This window comes from Xenopus tropicalis, chromosome 6, assembly GCF_000004195.4.
Source record: "Xenopus tropicalis strain Nigerian chromosome 6, UCB_Xtro_10.0, whole genome shotgun sequence".
NCBI classification, from domain to species: Eukaryota; Metazoa; Chordata; class Amphibia; order Anura; family Pipidae; genus Xenopus; species Xenopus tropicalis.
Window position 1 is genome coordinate 88,176,557 of NC_030682.2, and position 16,947 is coordinate 88,193,503.

The following is a 16,947-nucleotide window of genomic DNA, read 5'->3' on the forward strand; positions in this document are numbered from 1 at the left end:
TGCAGAGACGTGCAACTAAACTGGTAAAGGGGATGGAAGAGTTAAACTATGAGGTGAGACTGTCAAAGTTGGGGTTATTTACTCTGGAAAAGAGGCGCTTGTGAGGGGACATGATTACTCTGTACAAGTACATTAGAGGGGATTATAGGCAGATGGGGGATGTTCTTTTTTCCTATAAAAACAATCAACGCACCAGAGGTCACCCCTTTAGATTAGAGGAATGGAGCTTCCATTTGAAGCAGCGTAGGTGGTTTTTCACGGTGAGGGCAGTGAGGTTGTGGAATGCCCTTCCTAGAGATGTGGTAATGGCAGATTCTGTTAATGCCTATAAGAGGGGCCTGGATAAGTTTTTGAACAAGCAGAATATCCAAGGCTATCGTGATACTAATATCTACAGTTAGTATTAGTGGTTGTATATATAGTTTATGTATGTGAGTGTATAGATTGATAAGTATAAGTATGTGTGCTGGGTTTACTTGGATGGGTTGAACTTGATGGACTCTGGTCTTTTTTCAACCCTATGTAACTTAGTAAATAGTAGAAAAAGTCACAAGTGGTGACTAGACCAGGTCTACTTACCAATAGAAGCCAATCAGCAACCATGAACATGTCACCTGCTTAAAAGGAAATGTGTGATTGCGAGCTAAGGGCTAAGACACTGCAAGTGTTTCAGCAATACCCAATTCGGGTTAACAGGCTTGTAGGTTTTCCCTCTTATTTGGCAACTAATTGAGACAACTAGTGGGCTTTTTTAAATTCCATCCCCTTAATTAGTGCAGATGTTTCAGATTGTAAGGGGTAGAAAGGGATACCCTTTTTGTTTATTAGTTGTTATTGTTATATGTTGTCACTAAATGGTGTTGTTATACAGGGAATTCCATTAAGGAGGTATCAAAACAGGTTATTCTCTGTGGCACTTAGGAGGGGATTTCCCAAAGTACTCTTTAAAAGTGGGCCGCTTCTTCTTTGACCAATGTAAAGAAGATAAGAGTGGATGATGCTAGAGAGCCTGATAGCTGTTACTGCAGAGAAATGCCAAGGTAAGTTAAATAATATGCTTAGCTGCTAGTAGGCCAGATTTATGGAGTTCCCTGTAAGAGGTGAGACACTGAGGAAGTTAGATGAACAGCTGAGGCTCAAACAAGAAGTTAGGAGGTTAGATCCTCTGGCAGTACCTTGCTAGCCAGGGACCCAGTGTATAGGGTGCTAGGACTAGGTAGGTCCTGTTACTGCACAGAAGTTACTCCTAGACACAAAATGTATTCTGTGGCAAAAACCTAGGAGCTGTATAGCTACCTGATCTAACTGATATTATAATAATATCAGGAAGATTGGTAGCAGGAGAGGACCAAGGGGCCCTGGGAATCCTTGTTCTATGTTTGATGGCACCACTAGTAAAGGAGACATATCCTATAAAAATTATTAATGTACCAGTGAATTATACTCCTCTAGATATAGAAGGATTGTGCTTTAAAAAGTTGTGTTTCAGACTGATTTATTGAGAAATTCCACCAAAATCCCACTAGTCCCGCCCACCTGTTCCACTTCCTGCTGGCTGAATTCGCTGGTTTTGCAGGGGTGCCAGCGGCACTCAGCACACTGCACTATAAGATAGGAACCAATCAGCAGCTAGGCTGACCTGATAGGGAACTGAAGCCTGTGTTTACTTGTGTGAATGCAGGGCTGTGATTGGCTCTCCACCTTCGACTGTGCTTCTGGCTGGGACTGTTAGGACACGCCCACCCCTCATTTTAAACACAGAGAACTGATAGGATCTATAGGGAGCTCCAATAAAGGGGCCATTGTTACAGATAGGATTCATTTTTAGCACAAAGTGAAACCAGCACCTTATATTATTAGCTAATGTAAACATCAGAGGGAGAAGTAAAAATCTCCGCTGCATGCTGGCTAATGCGCGTAGCTTGTCGGGTAAATTAGGGGAGCTGCAAGCTATTGCATGTATTGAAAATTATGATTTAATAGGTATCACTGAGACCTGGTGGGATGATAAATGCGACTGGGCTGCGAATTTAAATGGTTATACACTTTTTAGGAGGGACAGAGAGATTAAAAAGGGTGGAGGGATTGCAGAGATGCCCTTATACTGGCAAAGTCTGCACGTCTAAAATTGAGCGTATTAGTTACTCCCTTATAGAGCTGTCTCTGCAGCATTATCTCAAAGGAGACCATGTTGTGATCACTGTTCCCCAAATGCTCACCCACACAAATGTTAGAGATGAGTTCATTATTATTAGATATTACCAGGTCCAAAATAGCGTCATTCCTAGTGGGTTCTTGAACTGCCTGAAATAAAAAGTTGTCATTTAGCATATTTACAAACCTACTAGCTTTTTCTGACTTAGCCACCCCATTACTCCAGTCAATGTCCGGATAATTAAAGTCCCCCATAACAACAACTTGACCTAGTTTTGAAGCCTCCTCCATTTGCAACAATAGTTGGGCCTCATCCCCTTCATCTATACGGGGTGGTTTATAGCATACACCAATGATCATTTTCTTTGTGACCTTCAGCCCTACAGAAATTTCTACCCAAAGAGATTCGACGTTTTCATTGGTAATGTCTTTATTACATGGCTTTAAGTCTGACTTTAATTTTTCAGGATTCATTGAGGTCTGGCATGGTGCCAAGAGACTGGCGGATTGCTAATGTGGTGCCGTTATTTAAAAAGGGATCCCGTTCTCAGCCTGAAAACTATAGGCCTGTTAGTCTGACATCAGTAGTAGGAAAACTTTTGGAAGGGGTAATAAGGCATAGGGTACTTGAATACATTGCAGTTCACAATACTATTAGTTTGTGCCAGCATGGCTTTATGCGTAACAGATCTTGCCAGACTAATTTAGTCACTTTTATGAGGAGGTGAGCAGGAACCTTGATGCTGGAATGGCAGTTGATGTCATCTACTTGGACTTTGCTAAAGCGTTTGATACAGTACCTCACAGAAGGTTAATGATCAAATTAAGGAATATTGGCCTAGAACATAATATTTGTAATTGGATAGAGAACTGGCTGAAGGATAGAGTACAAAGAGTGGTTGTAAATGGAACATTTTCTAATTGGACCAGTGTGGTTAGTGGAGTACCGCAGGGGTCAGTCCTTGGGCCTTTGCTTTTTAACTTGTTTATTAATGACCTGGAGGTGGGCATAGACAGTACTGTTTCTATTTTTGCTGATGACACTAAATTGTGCAAAACTATAAGTTCCATGCAGGATGCTGCCGCTTTGCAGAGCGATTTGACAAAATTAGATAACTGGGCAGCAAACTGGAAAATGAGGTTCAATGTTGATAAGTGCAAAGTTATGCACTTTGGTAGAAATAATATAAACGCAAACTATCTACTGAATGGGAGTGTGTTGGGGGTTTCCTTAATGGAGAAGGATCTAGGGGTTTTTGTTGATAACAAGTTGTCTAATGCCAGGCAGTGTCATTCTGTGGCTACTAAAGCAAATAAAGTGCTGTCTTGTATAAAAAAGGGCATTGACTCAAGGGATGAGAACATAATTTTGCCCCTTTATAGGTCCCTGGTAAGGCCTCACCTTGAGTATGCAGTGCAGTTTTGGGCTCCAGTCCTTAAGAAGGATATTAATGAGCTGGAGAAAGTGCAGAGACGTGCAACTAAACTGGTTAAGGGGATGGAAGATTTAAACTATGAGGTGAGACTGTCGAGGTTGGGGTTGTTCTCTCTGGAAAAGAGGCGCTTGCGAGGGGACATGATTACTCTGTACAAGTACATTAGAGGGGATTATAGGCAGTTGGGGGATGTTCTTTTTTCCCATAAAAACAATCAGCGCACCAGAGGTCACCCCTTTAGATTAGAGGAAAGGAGCTTCCATTTGAAGCAGCGTAGGTGGTTTTTCACAGTGAGGGCAGTGAGGTTGGGGAATGCCCTTCCTAGTGATGTGGTAATGGCAGATTCTGTTAATGCCTTTAAGAGGGGCCTGGATGAGTTCTTGATCAATCAGAATATCCAAGGCTATTGTGATACTAATATCTACAGTTAGTACTAGTGGTTGTATATATAGTGTATGTATGTGAGTGTATAGATTGGTAGGTGTGGGTTAAGTGTGCTGGGTTTACTTGGATGGGTTGAACTTGATGGACACTGGTCTTTTTTCAACCCTATGTAACTATGTAACTATAACTATAATTGCCTAAAAAAATTAAGGTTTTTCCCATTTATCCAAATATGTCTTCTTTAAGATTTGTATAAACTACTGAGACAGGAGAAGCTGTAACTGTGTTCAGCAGGAACATCAGGTATACCTCCAGTTTATTCTTTATGTTCAACTATAAGGAAGTGGAACAATTGCAACTGAAAGTGTCAGCTGCTTTGTCAAGTGCCAGCAGGAATGCTAAGAAGTGCTCATACCTAGACACTGGGGGGACAAAGCAACTGCTCACTAAGCAAATGTCTCAGCATAGGAGGGTGAACTCTATGGGGCAAGACTCCGCTATCTTCTACACCTAAAATACAAGGGACACACCATTGAAGATAGCAATGTCCACATTTTGGACAGAGAAGGTGGTTTGAACGAGGTGTAAAAATGGTGTAAATGAAAGTGAGTAGGTGACTGGATTGTTAGTGCTGGTGAACGGGTTATGGTGGGTAGAAGAATCTATGTGAGTCTGGGCTAGTTTTGCACATTGATGCAAGTTGGTACTCCTGGAAAATATTTTTGCATCTTCTGTAAGTACCTCTTTCCCCAAGCACGCTCTTACTCATGCCAAGTAAACTACAATAATATGCTAAAGCACAAGTCAGGGGACCGGTAGTAGGATGTCTTTGTGGCAAATGCTCTGCATTCATACAGAGGTGATGGTAGGCACAACTATACGGAAACACAAGGGGGCTGATTTACTAAGACGCAAATTTGAATCCGAATTGGAAAAATTCCGATTGGAAAACGAATATTTTGCGACTTTTTCGTATTTTTTGCGATTTTTTCGGCGCCTTTACGACTTTTCGGAAATTGTCGCGACTTTTTCGTTACCAATACGATTTTCGCGAAAAAACGCGAGTTTTTCGTAGCCATTACGATTCGCTCGTATCTTGTCGGGAATTTTTCATATTGAGCGCTCGTAAGCGGCGGCCGAAACTTTCAGACTTAGCATGATTTTGGAAGCCTCCCATAGGACTCAATGGCACCCTGCAGCTCCAACCTGGCCCAAGAAAAGTCACCATACTGAAGCTTGAATGAATCTGAACGCTATGAAAAAAATCTTTTTGCGCAAGTTTTAATGCTACGAAAAAATCGCCAGATTTTGCGCAACATTCGGATGGCAACGAAAAAGTCGCGATAATTTTCCGAAAAAATCGCCAAATACCGATCATTACGAAAAAAACGCAATCGGACGCATTTGGCCGGTTCGTGAGTAAGTAAATGGGCCCCAAGGAGTACATTTTAATGAAAGTGGTTTTATGCGCAACTGAGTGTGGGAAAAAGTGCAAGTTGCCTACTGGGCTTGTGGATGTAAATGAGCCCTTACATGTTTGGGACTGGGGATCTGATGTTTAATCCTAACAGAAGGATCATGAAGCCTGTGAGTGGAAGTCAAGACAGTTGCCTTGTTTTAGTTTTCTTTTTATTTATCTCAGTGTAATGTAGAAAAATACAGTTACAAAAGTGGGTTATAAGAAAATATAAGCAGCCAGTTTTTATTTTTTTTTAGGTTGCATGAAAACAAAAATAAAGATAAGTAAAGGGGAATGGGGGGGAATAAGTAAAGAAAAAAGGAGTAATAGGGAAAACTGTAAAGGAAAAATAAACAAAACAATAAATATGTTTGCAGTATTCTCTTTTCAAAGACATCAATATATGATTATATATATATATATATATATATATATATATATATATATATATATAGGAGGTCAAGCAACTTTTTAAGTGCAATACCTGTAATCCCTCCATGATAGTACTATGGATATACTTTCAGCATAAACACCTAGTCCCATTACAGGTAAACAATACATAATAATTATTATAAGCACTTTGGTTTGGACTTGTAGTCCATCAAGATATTTTTTTTCAGCAGAGGGGAAATATGAAGGCCCAGGCCCTAGGTGCCATTGTAGGTGATTCAAAAAAAAAAAAAAATATATATATATATATATGCACAATATACAGAGTAGGGACAGGTATGAGAAATCCTGACAGGTTACAGTTCAGCACGTAGCTAGCAGCGTTGCATGGGGAAAAACAAAGTTTCAGACTAGGCCAACTAAACCTGGGAGGGAGGCGCGTAAGGTGGGCGGGTCGGATAGATTTTTCTGCCTGTTGCTCCGGGGAACTGAAGCGCAAAGTTTGGGATTATAATACCCAGTGTTTAGGTTTCTGCTCAATATAACGGGAGGGAAGGTGATACACGGACACGGGGCACATATATTATCAGAAGTGCCCACAAACAGGAAGCGAATCTGGGGAAGTGAACGTCGCAGAAAAGTGCGTATGGAGAAAAGATGCGGCTGTGCCCACACAGAGAGTGCTCACTGGGTAGTTCAGGGGCAGAGGCACTTGTGTGCGGAGAGATCTAAACCCTGTGGAGTACCTGCCGGAATAGAGCAGGAAAGATTGCGCCAAGTGTATTAAAGAGGCGCTATGTGCACGGCCATATGCCCGGACTGGACAAGAATCGCCCGATAACGAGCCGCGACTGACAAATCTGGCCGTAGCCATACAAACGCCCAGCAGTTTGGAGGGGAGTAGAGTTGTAATGGAGCGCCCCGCACCCCACCAACGGCAGGACCTGCACCCTGCGCTCTATCACTTTCACCCGGGGGAGCGTCTCGATCACTCCACGGAGGCAGAGAGCATGAGTGAGGGCTGGTACTCGGAGAGCCCCTCGGAGGGACACTATGTCCCAGAACTGTATGAGCGCTGCGACAGCCCGCTAATAGCGCCACTGGATAGCGCAGCGCACTTACTAGAGGGGCAAATGCATCCGGCGCAGCGGGTCGATGTACAGGAGCTGCGAGAGCGTATGTGCGAGCTGCGTCTGACGCGGGAAGGCGAGCATGGGGCGTACCAGTGTGAGCAGGGACATCTATTCCCTCAGGAATACACGGACACAGATATACGTGGGAGCGAACCCACAGCCGCGGAAGGTTCCCTTCGCCGGAGGGCGCTCTCCTTGCCCGTACAGCAGTGCCACAGGCTGGGGGTGGCGGGGGCAGAGGAGGACGGTGGCCTCTTGTGCTGCTGCAAACTGAAAAAGAAGGTCCAGTTCGCCGACACTCTGGGGCTGTGCCTTGCAAGCGTTAAACACTTCCTCCCGTCCGAAGAACCTCTGGTGCCCCCTTCTGTGCTCGCCCGGTTACAGAGTTACCCCCCTACTGTATCCCTCCAAAGAGCCGAGCTCAGTCTGAACACGGAGGAGTCTGACAGCCCAGTGCCCCAGGAGCTCTGTGCTAAAGTGGAGGCGCAGGGGGTGTGCCTGGAGCAAGCGTCCGACACCCAGTGGGGGGTGCGCGGCTGTGCGCTGGTCAGGGAGTCGGAGGGCGCAGCGCAAGTTAAAGTCAGGTATTCCTTCAACGACTGGCTCTCGCACCTGGACTGTCCCGCTACTGCCGCCTCGGCCCCTGCCCCTGGGCCACAGCGCTTCCTATTCACCCTCTGCTACCCCCCAGCTACAGCCCGTGTCCAGTTTGCCATATGCTGCAGTGTGGGTAACGGCCAGGAGTTATGGGACAACAATCAGGGGCTCAACTACTGTGTGTACTGCCAGCAGGAGCAAGTCCCTCACTTCCAGGCGTCCGACATGGAGCAAGAGGAGAGCTGCACTTACCAGCATTGGTAGAAACCACCTGTTGGGATAACTCCTGTTGGGAAATAAACACCTGGTTCTATTGCTTTTTGCTTGGTCATTTGTAGCCAATTGACCTCTTTGCACAGGAAATTACTGGTGTGTGGAGAAACATTACCCCTTGATTTCACAGGGGTGCAATGGCTTTTCTTGCATAGAACTATTAGAAATTTCTCTGAATTATGTCACAATGCTTGAGGGGGGTGACACAATGTGTATTTCACTAGCAGTCTGCCACTGCAACATTTGTCAGAAATATTTCATACAAAAATGTTACACTGATTGCACTGCTCACCCCTTTCTGCCTTTTGTACACTGGTATCAATATGATATTTAGCATCAATTCTGGACAGATGTAGTTTCAATAATATGGGAGCATGTGAGGAAACATTTCTGTTGAAATTGAGGATGGGCTCATACCGGACTTTGCATTAGTATTAATAACATACATAGAAATGATATATACACACACATGATTTTATTATTACCCCATTCGTGGTTCTTGTATTCTGCCATGTAGTCAGAGTTCCTCTACGCCTACCAAAATAGGTTGTTCACCTTTGAGTTAACTTTTAGTATTATGTAGAGCAGTGATCCCCAACCAGTGGCTCGGGGGCAACGTGTGGCTCACCAACCCCTTGGATGTTGCTCTCAGTGCTCCCAAACCAGGTAGTTATTTTTGATTTCCTGACTTGGGGGCAAGTTCTGGTTGAATAAAAACAAGATTTAATACCAAATAAAGCCCCCTGTAAGCTGATAGTGTGCATAGAGGCTACCTAATGGCCAATCTTAGCCCTTATTTGGCACCTCCATGAACTTTTATGATGCTTGTGTTGCTCTCCAAGTCTTTTTACATTCGACTGTGATTAATGTGTAAGAAAGGTTGGGGATCCCTGATGTAGAGAGTAATATTTTTCGACAATTTGCCATTGGTCCTTATTTGTTTATTATTTTAGTTTAGTTCAGGGGCTCTCAATCTGGAGTTTCAGCAGTTTAGTTGCTGTGGTCCAAGGTACCCTAGTAACCAAGGAGTGGTTTGGATGAGAGACTGATATATGAATAGGTGAGGGCCTGACTAGAAAAGAAAGTTACAAAAAGTAACAATAACCCTAAAATTGTAGCCTCACAGAGCAATAGTTTTTTTGTTGCTGCAAAGAGTTGGAATAAGAAATCAGTTAGTTCAAAACCTATAACAAATAAATAATGCAGACCAATTGAAAAGTTGCCTAGCATTGGCCTTTCTGTAACATACTCATACTAAAAGTTAATTTAAAAGTGAATCACCCTTTTAAGGCAAAATGCCAGGTTATTTTCTGAGAATAATCTGTGAAGATTGGCTATGACACATATTTGGTGTGAACTAGCAGAAAAATGAACCATGTGTGGTAATTTTAATAGTTTATCAGAATAATATCAAGAGTATAGAAAAAACTGGGGGTCATTAATTTATTATGTTCTTGGAGCACACTTTGAATATGTAATGATTTCATATTATGTATGTTACTAAACCTTTAATTGCACTGCACATAAGCACTAAACTGAATGGAGGATTTTGTAGGATGGACAGATTGCATCATACAAGATAGATCTAGTTGCACAGATTAAAATATAATGGGATTGATCTAATGTGTAAACTACATTATGACTTTGCCATCCAGTGTGAAATGCCTAACAGTCTGCATCCATCAAAATAATATCTGATGGTGTTTGAAAGACATTTTTTTCTGATGTAGATGCAGAAAACAAAAAACACATCATCCGACTCTGATCTGACTTTCATTACAGCAGGGGAAATCAGATTTTGTAGAATCCCACAAATCTCATGCTGTTGTTTGGTGTCACTTATAAAGTCTGACCCACGAAATGGATCAATATCTCTAGTGTAGTTTAGCCCCTAGTGGTGGGGTTGATCAGATTAAATCCATGCACACACACAATCCACAAGCCACTCATCTAACCTGCATTTATTAGGGCGAAGACACACGTGGCGATTAGTCCGCCGTGACTTTTAGCTAAGTAAGTCACTGTGATTAATCGCACAGGCAAATTAGTTGCGCGTATTGTCGCCCTACTTTTCCGAAAAGTCGTAGAAGTCACGGCGACTAATTGCCCTGTGTGTCTTCACCCTTATGGTCGCAGTAATGCATCTAAATTAAAGGTCACCTAAAGCCCTCAACTTTAGCCATGCATGTAATAATGCTGCTGTATACCAGACCTCTGGACAGTGATTGCTAGCCTTCTGACATGTTGTTGCCCTGCGCATCCTTTTTTCTTTCTGAGACACCATAAATCAGCAATGAATGGGTGAGTTCACATCACTCGCCAGAGGGGCAGAACTGGAGGTTACAATGAGTGGCGGTCATAGAGAATGTTGAGTCTCCATGCTATTGCAGCAGCTGTTTGACATGGGTTAATGCACTTACATTTTTTTACCCATTTACTTGCCATCTAGTGATGTTGAATGTGAATTTTGTGTGTGCTCAATTTAAAATGACATGCTGGAAACCCTAAACAGGACACAATTATTTCTTGGAACTATAAGATAAATATTTCTTCAGTTTTCAGCTAGGAGTTTCTGTCCAAAAGGATGTAAATGCTCCAATTGCACATACGAGGTAATTCTGTTTCATCAACGTGATTGTAATAACATGGATTATAACCTTAAAAATGCCAGAATTTAATCTTCCTAAATCTTGGAGTTGACTGACATAATCTGTGCAAAGCACTAGTTTTTCCTACTGAACCACCATGAATGTTTGGTAGGAGCAGCTTTTACAATGCTGGCATGCTCAGGGTCAGAATCCAGTGTCATTCCTTGTCTGTTTGCTATTCACTTGTGATTATCTTATTTACATTTTAGGCTATCTGTTGATTTCTGTTCTGTTATGATGCCTTTGTGATGCCACACATGGTGCTTTTAAAAATCCTCAGTGGCGTAATTATGCCAGTTCATAAACACAAACAGATTCACGTGATTTCAGCCAGCATTTTGTTTTAACTTTCCATACTCCATTGTGAGTATCAGTAACATCATGATGCACTGTATCATTAAATTAGCCTAATAACATAAATGTAATGGCGCAGGGCAGCACTAATGATGAGGTACCATGTTCCACGTAATGGTGCAATTGTGAGAATTGCTGGTGCCATCTTAAAAAGTATATTTAATCCATGTATAGAAGTTACCACTGCTTCTGCATTGCAATCTACACCCATTGAAAGTTAATTGCATTGTTCAGCCAATGCCAAAAAATGCACTGTCTCGTGTTATTTGGTGCCTTATCCATTTAATTTCAATGTCAATGTATTATTGGCATAATTATTTAACTATGCAAATATTAATTGCAGATAATGATATTTCAAAAGCGATGATGAGTACTCCCTTTCTGCTTTAGGGCTTTTTCTCATGGGTGTTTCACCTTTAATTTCCCTGCTGTGGAACATGCTGCATTCTACCTGCGTTCAGCACTTACATGCGCCTGTTTATGTACAACACATTTGAAAGACTGAATTGTGTTTAATTCTGCACTCCACTGAAGGGAAATGCAGGGCAAAACACCCATGAGGACGAACCCTTAGGTACAAAGTGAAACCGTGTCAGGAGAAAAATGATCATAGATGCAGGTTTGAAGAGGCTCACTTTTAGGATCCACTTGGTTGATAATATAGAAACATAAAAGGATTTAGAAATAGTTTGCACTGTCATGGGAGTGCTAAATCTTAGGCACCCCCAGTGAATATACATTTTCTTCTTCTTTAAATAGGGGCATATAAATACTCTTGCTCCAAAGCCTACCCAGTGTTATTATGTCATCCCTGCATTTTCTGTAAAGTTCAGAGTTGTTCAAAGAATTGTAGTTTAGCAGCTGTGGGGCAGCAAGTTGGATTTCTTTATTGCAGAGCTGATTGTTGTGCAGGTCATTGGGGTTTTCCTGAAGTCTAACTTTATTAATTCAATAAGAAATACCTGACTTAGCTTTTTGGTTTCGCAGTTTTCTTGTGTGCAAATACTGGCATGCATAGGTAGTTTTTTTTGTTTCCTCTAGCTTTGGAGCAGCCAGCCATTCAGTACTGTGTTATTATTCAAAGGTGGTGGCACTTGGCTAATTAAAGGCATGTGCGTCTTGAAAGCTGAGTTCTAATTTTATGTTGGGTTATTGCAGAGCAACATATATATATAATATATTATATATAGCATATATAACACAGTCAAGTCTGTGGCACAGTATGACTTTTAGCAAAAAACATACAGATAATGTTCACCTTTGTAAAAGTTTAACAAAATTCGGCTCCATTTACAAATGCATCATTTTCAATATACCTTCCTGGAAAGATATCTGATAAAGCCAGGGGTCACACACAAAAGAATAGAGGAAGGAAATGCATTGATCTGTACCACATATGCAGCCTTCATTTACATATGCCTGATACTATTGGCTGAATCGTGTCAGCCAATAGGATCAATGATCTGCACAAAGTAGCTGATCACTGTCTGACTGAGAGAGAGGTCTATTTAGTGATTCATTTCCAGGTGGAAATATTGGAAACACTGCATTGTTAATCAAAGGAATCAAAATTGTGCATTGTATTAAAGTGGCTAAATCTATTTATTTTCTTAAACTTTTAAATAGGTGAACATTCCCTTTAAGCTGTAGAAGATTAAAATTAAATAAGCTGGCATACACACACAAATTGAAGCAAGGGCTGCAAACAATGTGTCTGGTTTGCTTGTCAAAGAGGAACTAGAGCACCTCATAAATATATTCCTCTGCACCTGTAGCAAATTACATGGGGCTGCAGTATGCTAGCCATACATGATTTGGCTTGGTAGTTAGGACGATTTCTACCATATTGCCCAACCACTTGGAGGTGTCAGTGGGCACATAGTGCATTATGGCCACTTTGCATGATATTCATCCTTTTAGCATTTCGGGCAATTATTTGAATACCTTAAGGCTGGATAGTGTGTGGGCTGCCTTTGTTTGGTTTTAGATATCTGGTTTCATAACATTATTAATTGTCCAACTGTTACAAGTGACCTGTACCATGCTTTTGCTCAATGACATCTCTCTGACTCTCACATATTTGCTCCTAAGCTTATCTGACTTTAAACTTTGCACAAAAAGCTATATTTAGAAGTTTATTGTATTTTCAAGCTCACTGGTAGGAGGAAAGCTAGTTGGTAATGGTTGGCATGTGTCTGTGTTGTTACTCGCTCAAGGTAACTATTCTACTGCTATTTATTTATTTTTGCATTCTCTAATGGAAATATCCATTTACCCACTAGGTTTTATAAAGGTTACAGACAGTTTGCAGTTTTAGGCATATGGCACAAAGGCATTTGACCTCTAGGAAATCTCTGCCTTTTCACCTCCAAGCCAAGGCATTGTTGGCTTGAGTTATGGGACTATGCCTACAGTAATTCAAGTCATCAGTTGGTCTGCTTCTCTATTTTAGTCTTTCAGTACAGGTTCAATAATACCAGAGTTGAAAAGCCAAATTAATTTCTAAGGGGCCCATATCATAATGATTATATGGTTCTGGGCTGGAACTAGGTTTAGGCAGAAAAAGCACATGCCTAGGGTACAAAGATGGTGGTGGGGCTACATACCTCTTGTGTCTGTCTACTTTAAGTTTCAGCCCATCTATAACTCCAGCAGCCAGAAGCTCATGGATCAGGTGTCAGCCAAGGGGGTTGCATGAGTTGGCGAGAGAAGGTTGCTATAGAGCAGGGGTCACACAAGCATGAAAAAAGTTCTCTCGTGATGCCAAATAGGGACTGTGATTGGCTGTTTGGTTGCCCCATGTGGACTGATAGTCTGTAGAAGGCTCTGCTTGGAGTAAAACTGTGTCTCTCTGCTTCCAAAACTTGCCTTCAAGCCGGAAATTTAAAAATGGGCACCTACTTTGAGGCCACTGGGAACAACATCAGAGGGGGTGGTGGGCAACATGTTGGGGATCACTGCTATACAGCATATGCAAATAGTATCTTTTACTATTCATATGTAATAATTGAAAGGAAAATACAATTTTGTGCATTTGTTTTTTATTTTAATGGCTGAATTCCCACAAGCTGGAATTTATAAAGGTATGCATTTGCTAAAGTGTGTAGTCCTGGCCACCATAAAGCTAATTCTGAGGTTTCAAAAACTTCTGCCTGCTTGCTGGGTTCAGTGGACCCCATAGGAGCCAAAGTTAAACTTTGTATTTTAGTATAAATAGATGATACTGGGGCTATGGCTGGTCATACACATGCTGATAGTTAGTTTCATTATATTTTTGGTACATATATGCTGCCCAGGCTATTCTAAGGCTTGAAAACTGAATCTGCTAATGCAGTATGTCGGCCATTACCATAGCCTCTTTTTTTTTCTTGCAGTACCTGCTATTTGGGGTGTTTTCCATTAATCTCTTTGGCCCAAGGCCAATCAGTTGGATGCGATACAGGTGAATGGCTACCTGAAGGACTTATTTTAAATTGTGAACATTTTTGCTATTTGTTGCACTTTATATAATTTCATATATATTGTTTTGTTTAATTTGATATGTTAATATGTTTGCACTGATGAATTAGCTTATGTTGCCGCTTTAAAGGGGTTCACCTTCCTAACACTTTTCAGTTCTGTTGTTTACAGATAATATGCTAGAGATCAAGACTTTTTCATTTTATTTTTGTTTCTGATCATTTTCTAAAACACAAGTTTTAATTTCTCTCTGGGGTTTTAGGGTGTGCAGCCTCTGAACTATTACAATTTGCTACATTAGTTGATTCATTTCTCAGCAGCATCTGTGGAACTGTAGCAACTATTCTATCAATTATTCTTTCAATTATAACACTGCTGACTATGGTGATTATACTCAGTGGGACTAAAGATAAGAAATGTATCAATTAATGCATCAAATAAAGCCTGGTTACTTTCCAAACTAGCCCAAAGTCGCCTCTTGCGCCACCTGTTTCTCTCAACCGAAGATTTGTAACAATTGAAAAACATTATTTCTGGGGTACTGTCTGAAAACAAGGGCATTGAAAATAAGTGTTTGGAAGGTGAACAACTCGTAACGACTTATATTCTTTCCCACATTAAAATGGTGGTGGGAGATTTTGTGTCTTCTGCTTTTAAAGCACAAGATAACTGTCTATGAGAATAATATGATCTTAGCAATATTCTGAATTAGATAAATTTCATGTATAACCATGAAGTCTTAGTCTTTTGAGTACAAAAATGATTGCATTCATATCTGTCAGAAAATTTGGGGACCAGAGAAAGCTGGCAGAGCTTCCAGTCATAATGGCACTTTATTCTTATTCTAGAAGATTAACTGTAAGTGAAAATGTTCACTGTTGAAAAATAAAACATTATAAAAGCTTTTAAATTTTTCCATGCATGCTTGGCATTTTTACAGTACTTTATTTGATACTTATATCTGTATTTAACATAACAGAGCTCAGTATAACTTCTAAAGGTACTGTTCCTGTGATTTGTGGGTAAAATGTTTTTTTTATTTTTTCTTTAAAATACATATGAGTGAACGCCATAGCAGACCTTGTATTCACTCAGTGTACAGTGCTAGCCTTTGGTACCTTCAATCCCTTACAAACTGCTTCTAGTTGTCCTCCCAGCTTTAGGAAGCTGTAAAACCTTGTTAGACTTTTAAAAAACAGGTATGGGATCCATTATGCAGAAAGCTCCAAATTAGGGGAAGCCCATCTCCCATAGACTCTATTATAAGCAAATAATTCAAATTTATAAAACATATTTCCTTTTTCTCTGTAATAATAAAACAGTACCTTGTACTTGATCCCAACTAAGATATAATTAATCCTTAATGGAGGCAAAACAGTCCCATTGGGTTTAGCAGACTTGTAATGATGATGCAAATTACATAAAGATCCCTTATCTAGAAAACTCCAGGTCTTGAGAATTCTGGATACCTGTACCTGAATACCTGGACATTAAATTAAGCCTGAATATAGAATATGAATATTAAAGGGGATGTCGACCAAATAAAGAAAAAAATGTTTTAAAATTATTTGCGAGTATAATTGCTATATAAGCAGTATCTATCTGCCCTTTGTTTTACTGTTCACTGCCTGAGTATAGAGAAAATGTAGCAGGAATCAGACAAGGCTGCAGTTCCTACAGTACCTTGCATATTACTTAATCGCACAACATGCAAGGCATTGGAAAGAAACTGGAGTCTATACAAGAGGGAAGCTGGCTACCACTACAGTACAGTAGTACAAGTATGGGACTTGTTATCCAGAATGCTCGGGATCTGGGTTTTTTGTTGATAAGAGGTCTTCATAATTTGGATCTCCATACCTTAAGCCTACTAAAAAATCAAATACAAATAAACCCAATAGGATTGTTTTGCTTCCAGTAAGGATTAATTATATCTTAGTTGGGATCAAGTATAAGGTACTGATTTATTATTACAGGTATCGGACCCCATATAGAGAGAGTTTCGCATTACGGAAAGGGCATCTCCCATAGACTCCATTTTAATCAAATAATTCACTTTTTCAAAAATGATTTCCTTTTTCTCAGTAATAATAAAACAGTACCTTGTACTTGTACCCAACTAAGATATAATTAATCCTTATTGGAGGCAAAACAGTCCTATTGGCTTTAATTACTCTTTAAATAATGTTTTTAGCAGACTTTAGGTAGGAGATCCGAATTATGAAAAGACCCCTTATCCGGAAAACCCCAGGTCCCGAGCATTTTGAATAATGGGTCCCATACCTGTACAGAGAAAAGGGAAATCATTTTTAAAAAAGTTGAATTATTTGATTAAAACCGATTCTATGGGAGATGACTTTTCCGTAATTCAGAGTTTCTGTACTAATAGTCAGGACCGACTAGAGGGAATAGTAAGAAACAGATTTACCTTTATATTGTTTGCCTTCATTTAATTCGTATCAAAAAGAGAAGGCTTTGTTTTGTGAGATCTATCATATTATGTGAATCTTACACTAGAACCTTGTTGTATACTGATGCTGTTGAATTACAACTACTTTAATGCTTTTACTATATCCTGAAAAAGCTGCATTCAGGCATCATCTCTGGACCCAAAATTAGGGTTCTAGAAGCCAAAACTATAAAACTAATGGGAGATCATA

The 16,947-nt window shown here is 40.5% G+C and overlaps 1 protein-coding gene across 1 annotated transcript; it reads left to right on the top strand.

Moving 5' to 3' along the window:
* Positions 1 to 6,254: 6,254 nt before the first annotated feature.
* On the top strand, positions 6,255 to 7,870 carry ppp1r3g (protein phosphatase 1 regulatory subunit 3G). The gene has a single exon (XM_004915302.4). It carries the CDS (start codon positions 6,735 to 6,737, stop codon positions 7,815 to 7,817), a length of 1,083 nt encoding a protein of 360 aa, XP_004915359.2. The 5' UTR covers positions 6,255 to 6,734; the 3' UTR covers positions 7,818 to 7,870.
* The last annotated feature ends 9,077 nt before the right edge of the window (positions 7,871 to 16,947 follow it).

Bases quoted from the DNA above. Each gene is read 5' to 3' on its own strand.
- ppp1r3g (XM_004915302.4), top strand. From the start codon at position 6,735: ATGGAGCGCCCCGCACCCCACCAACGGCAGGACCTGCACCCTGCGCTC.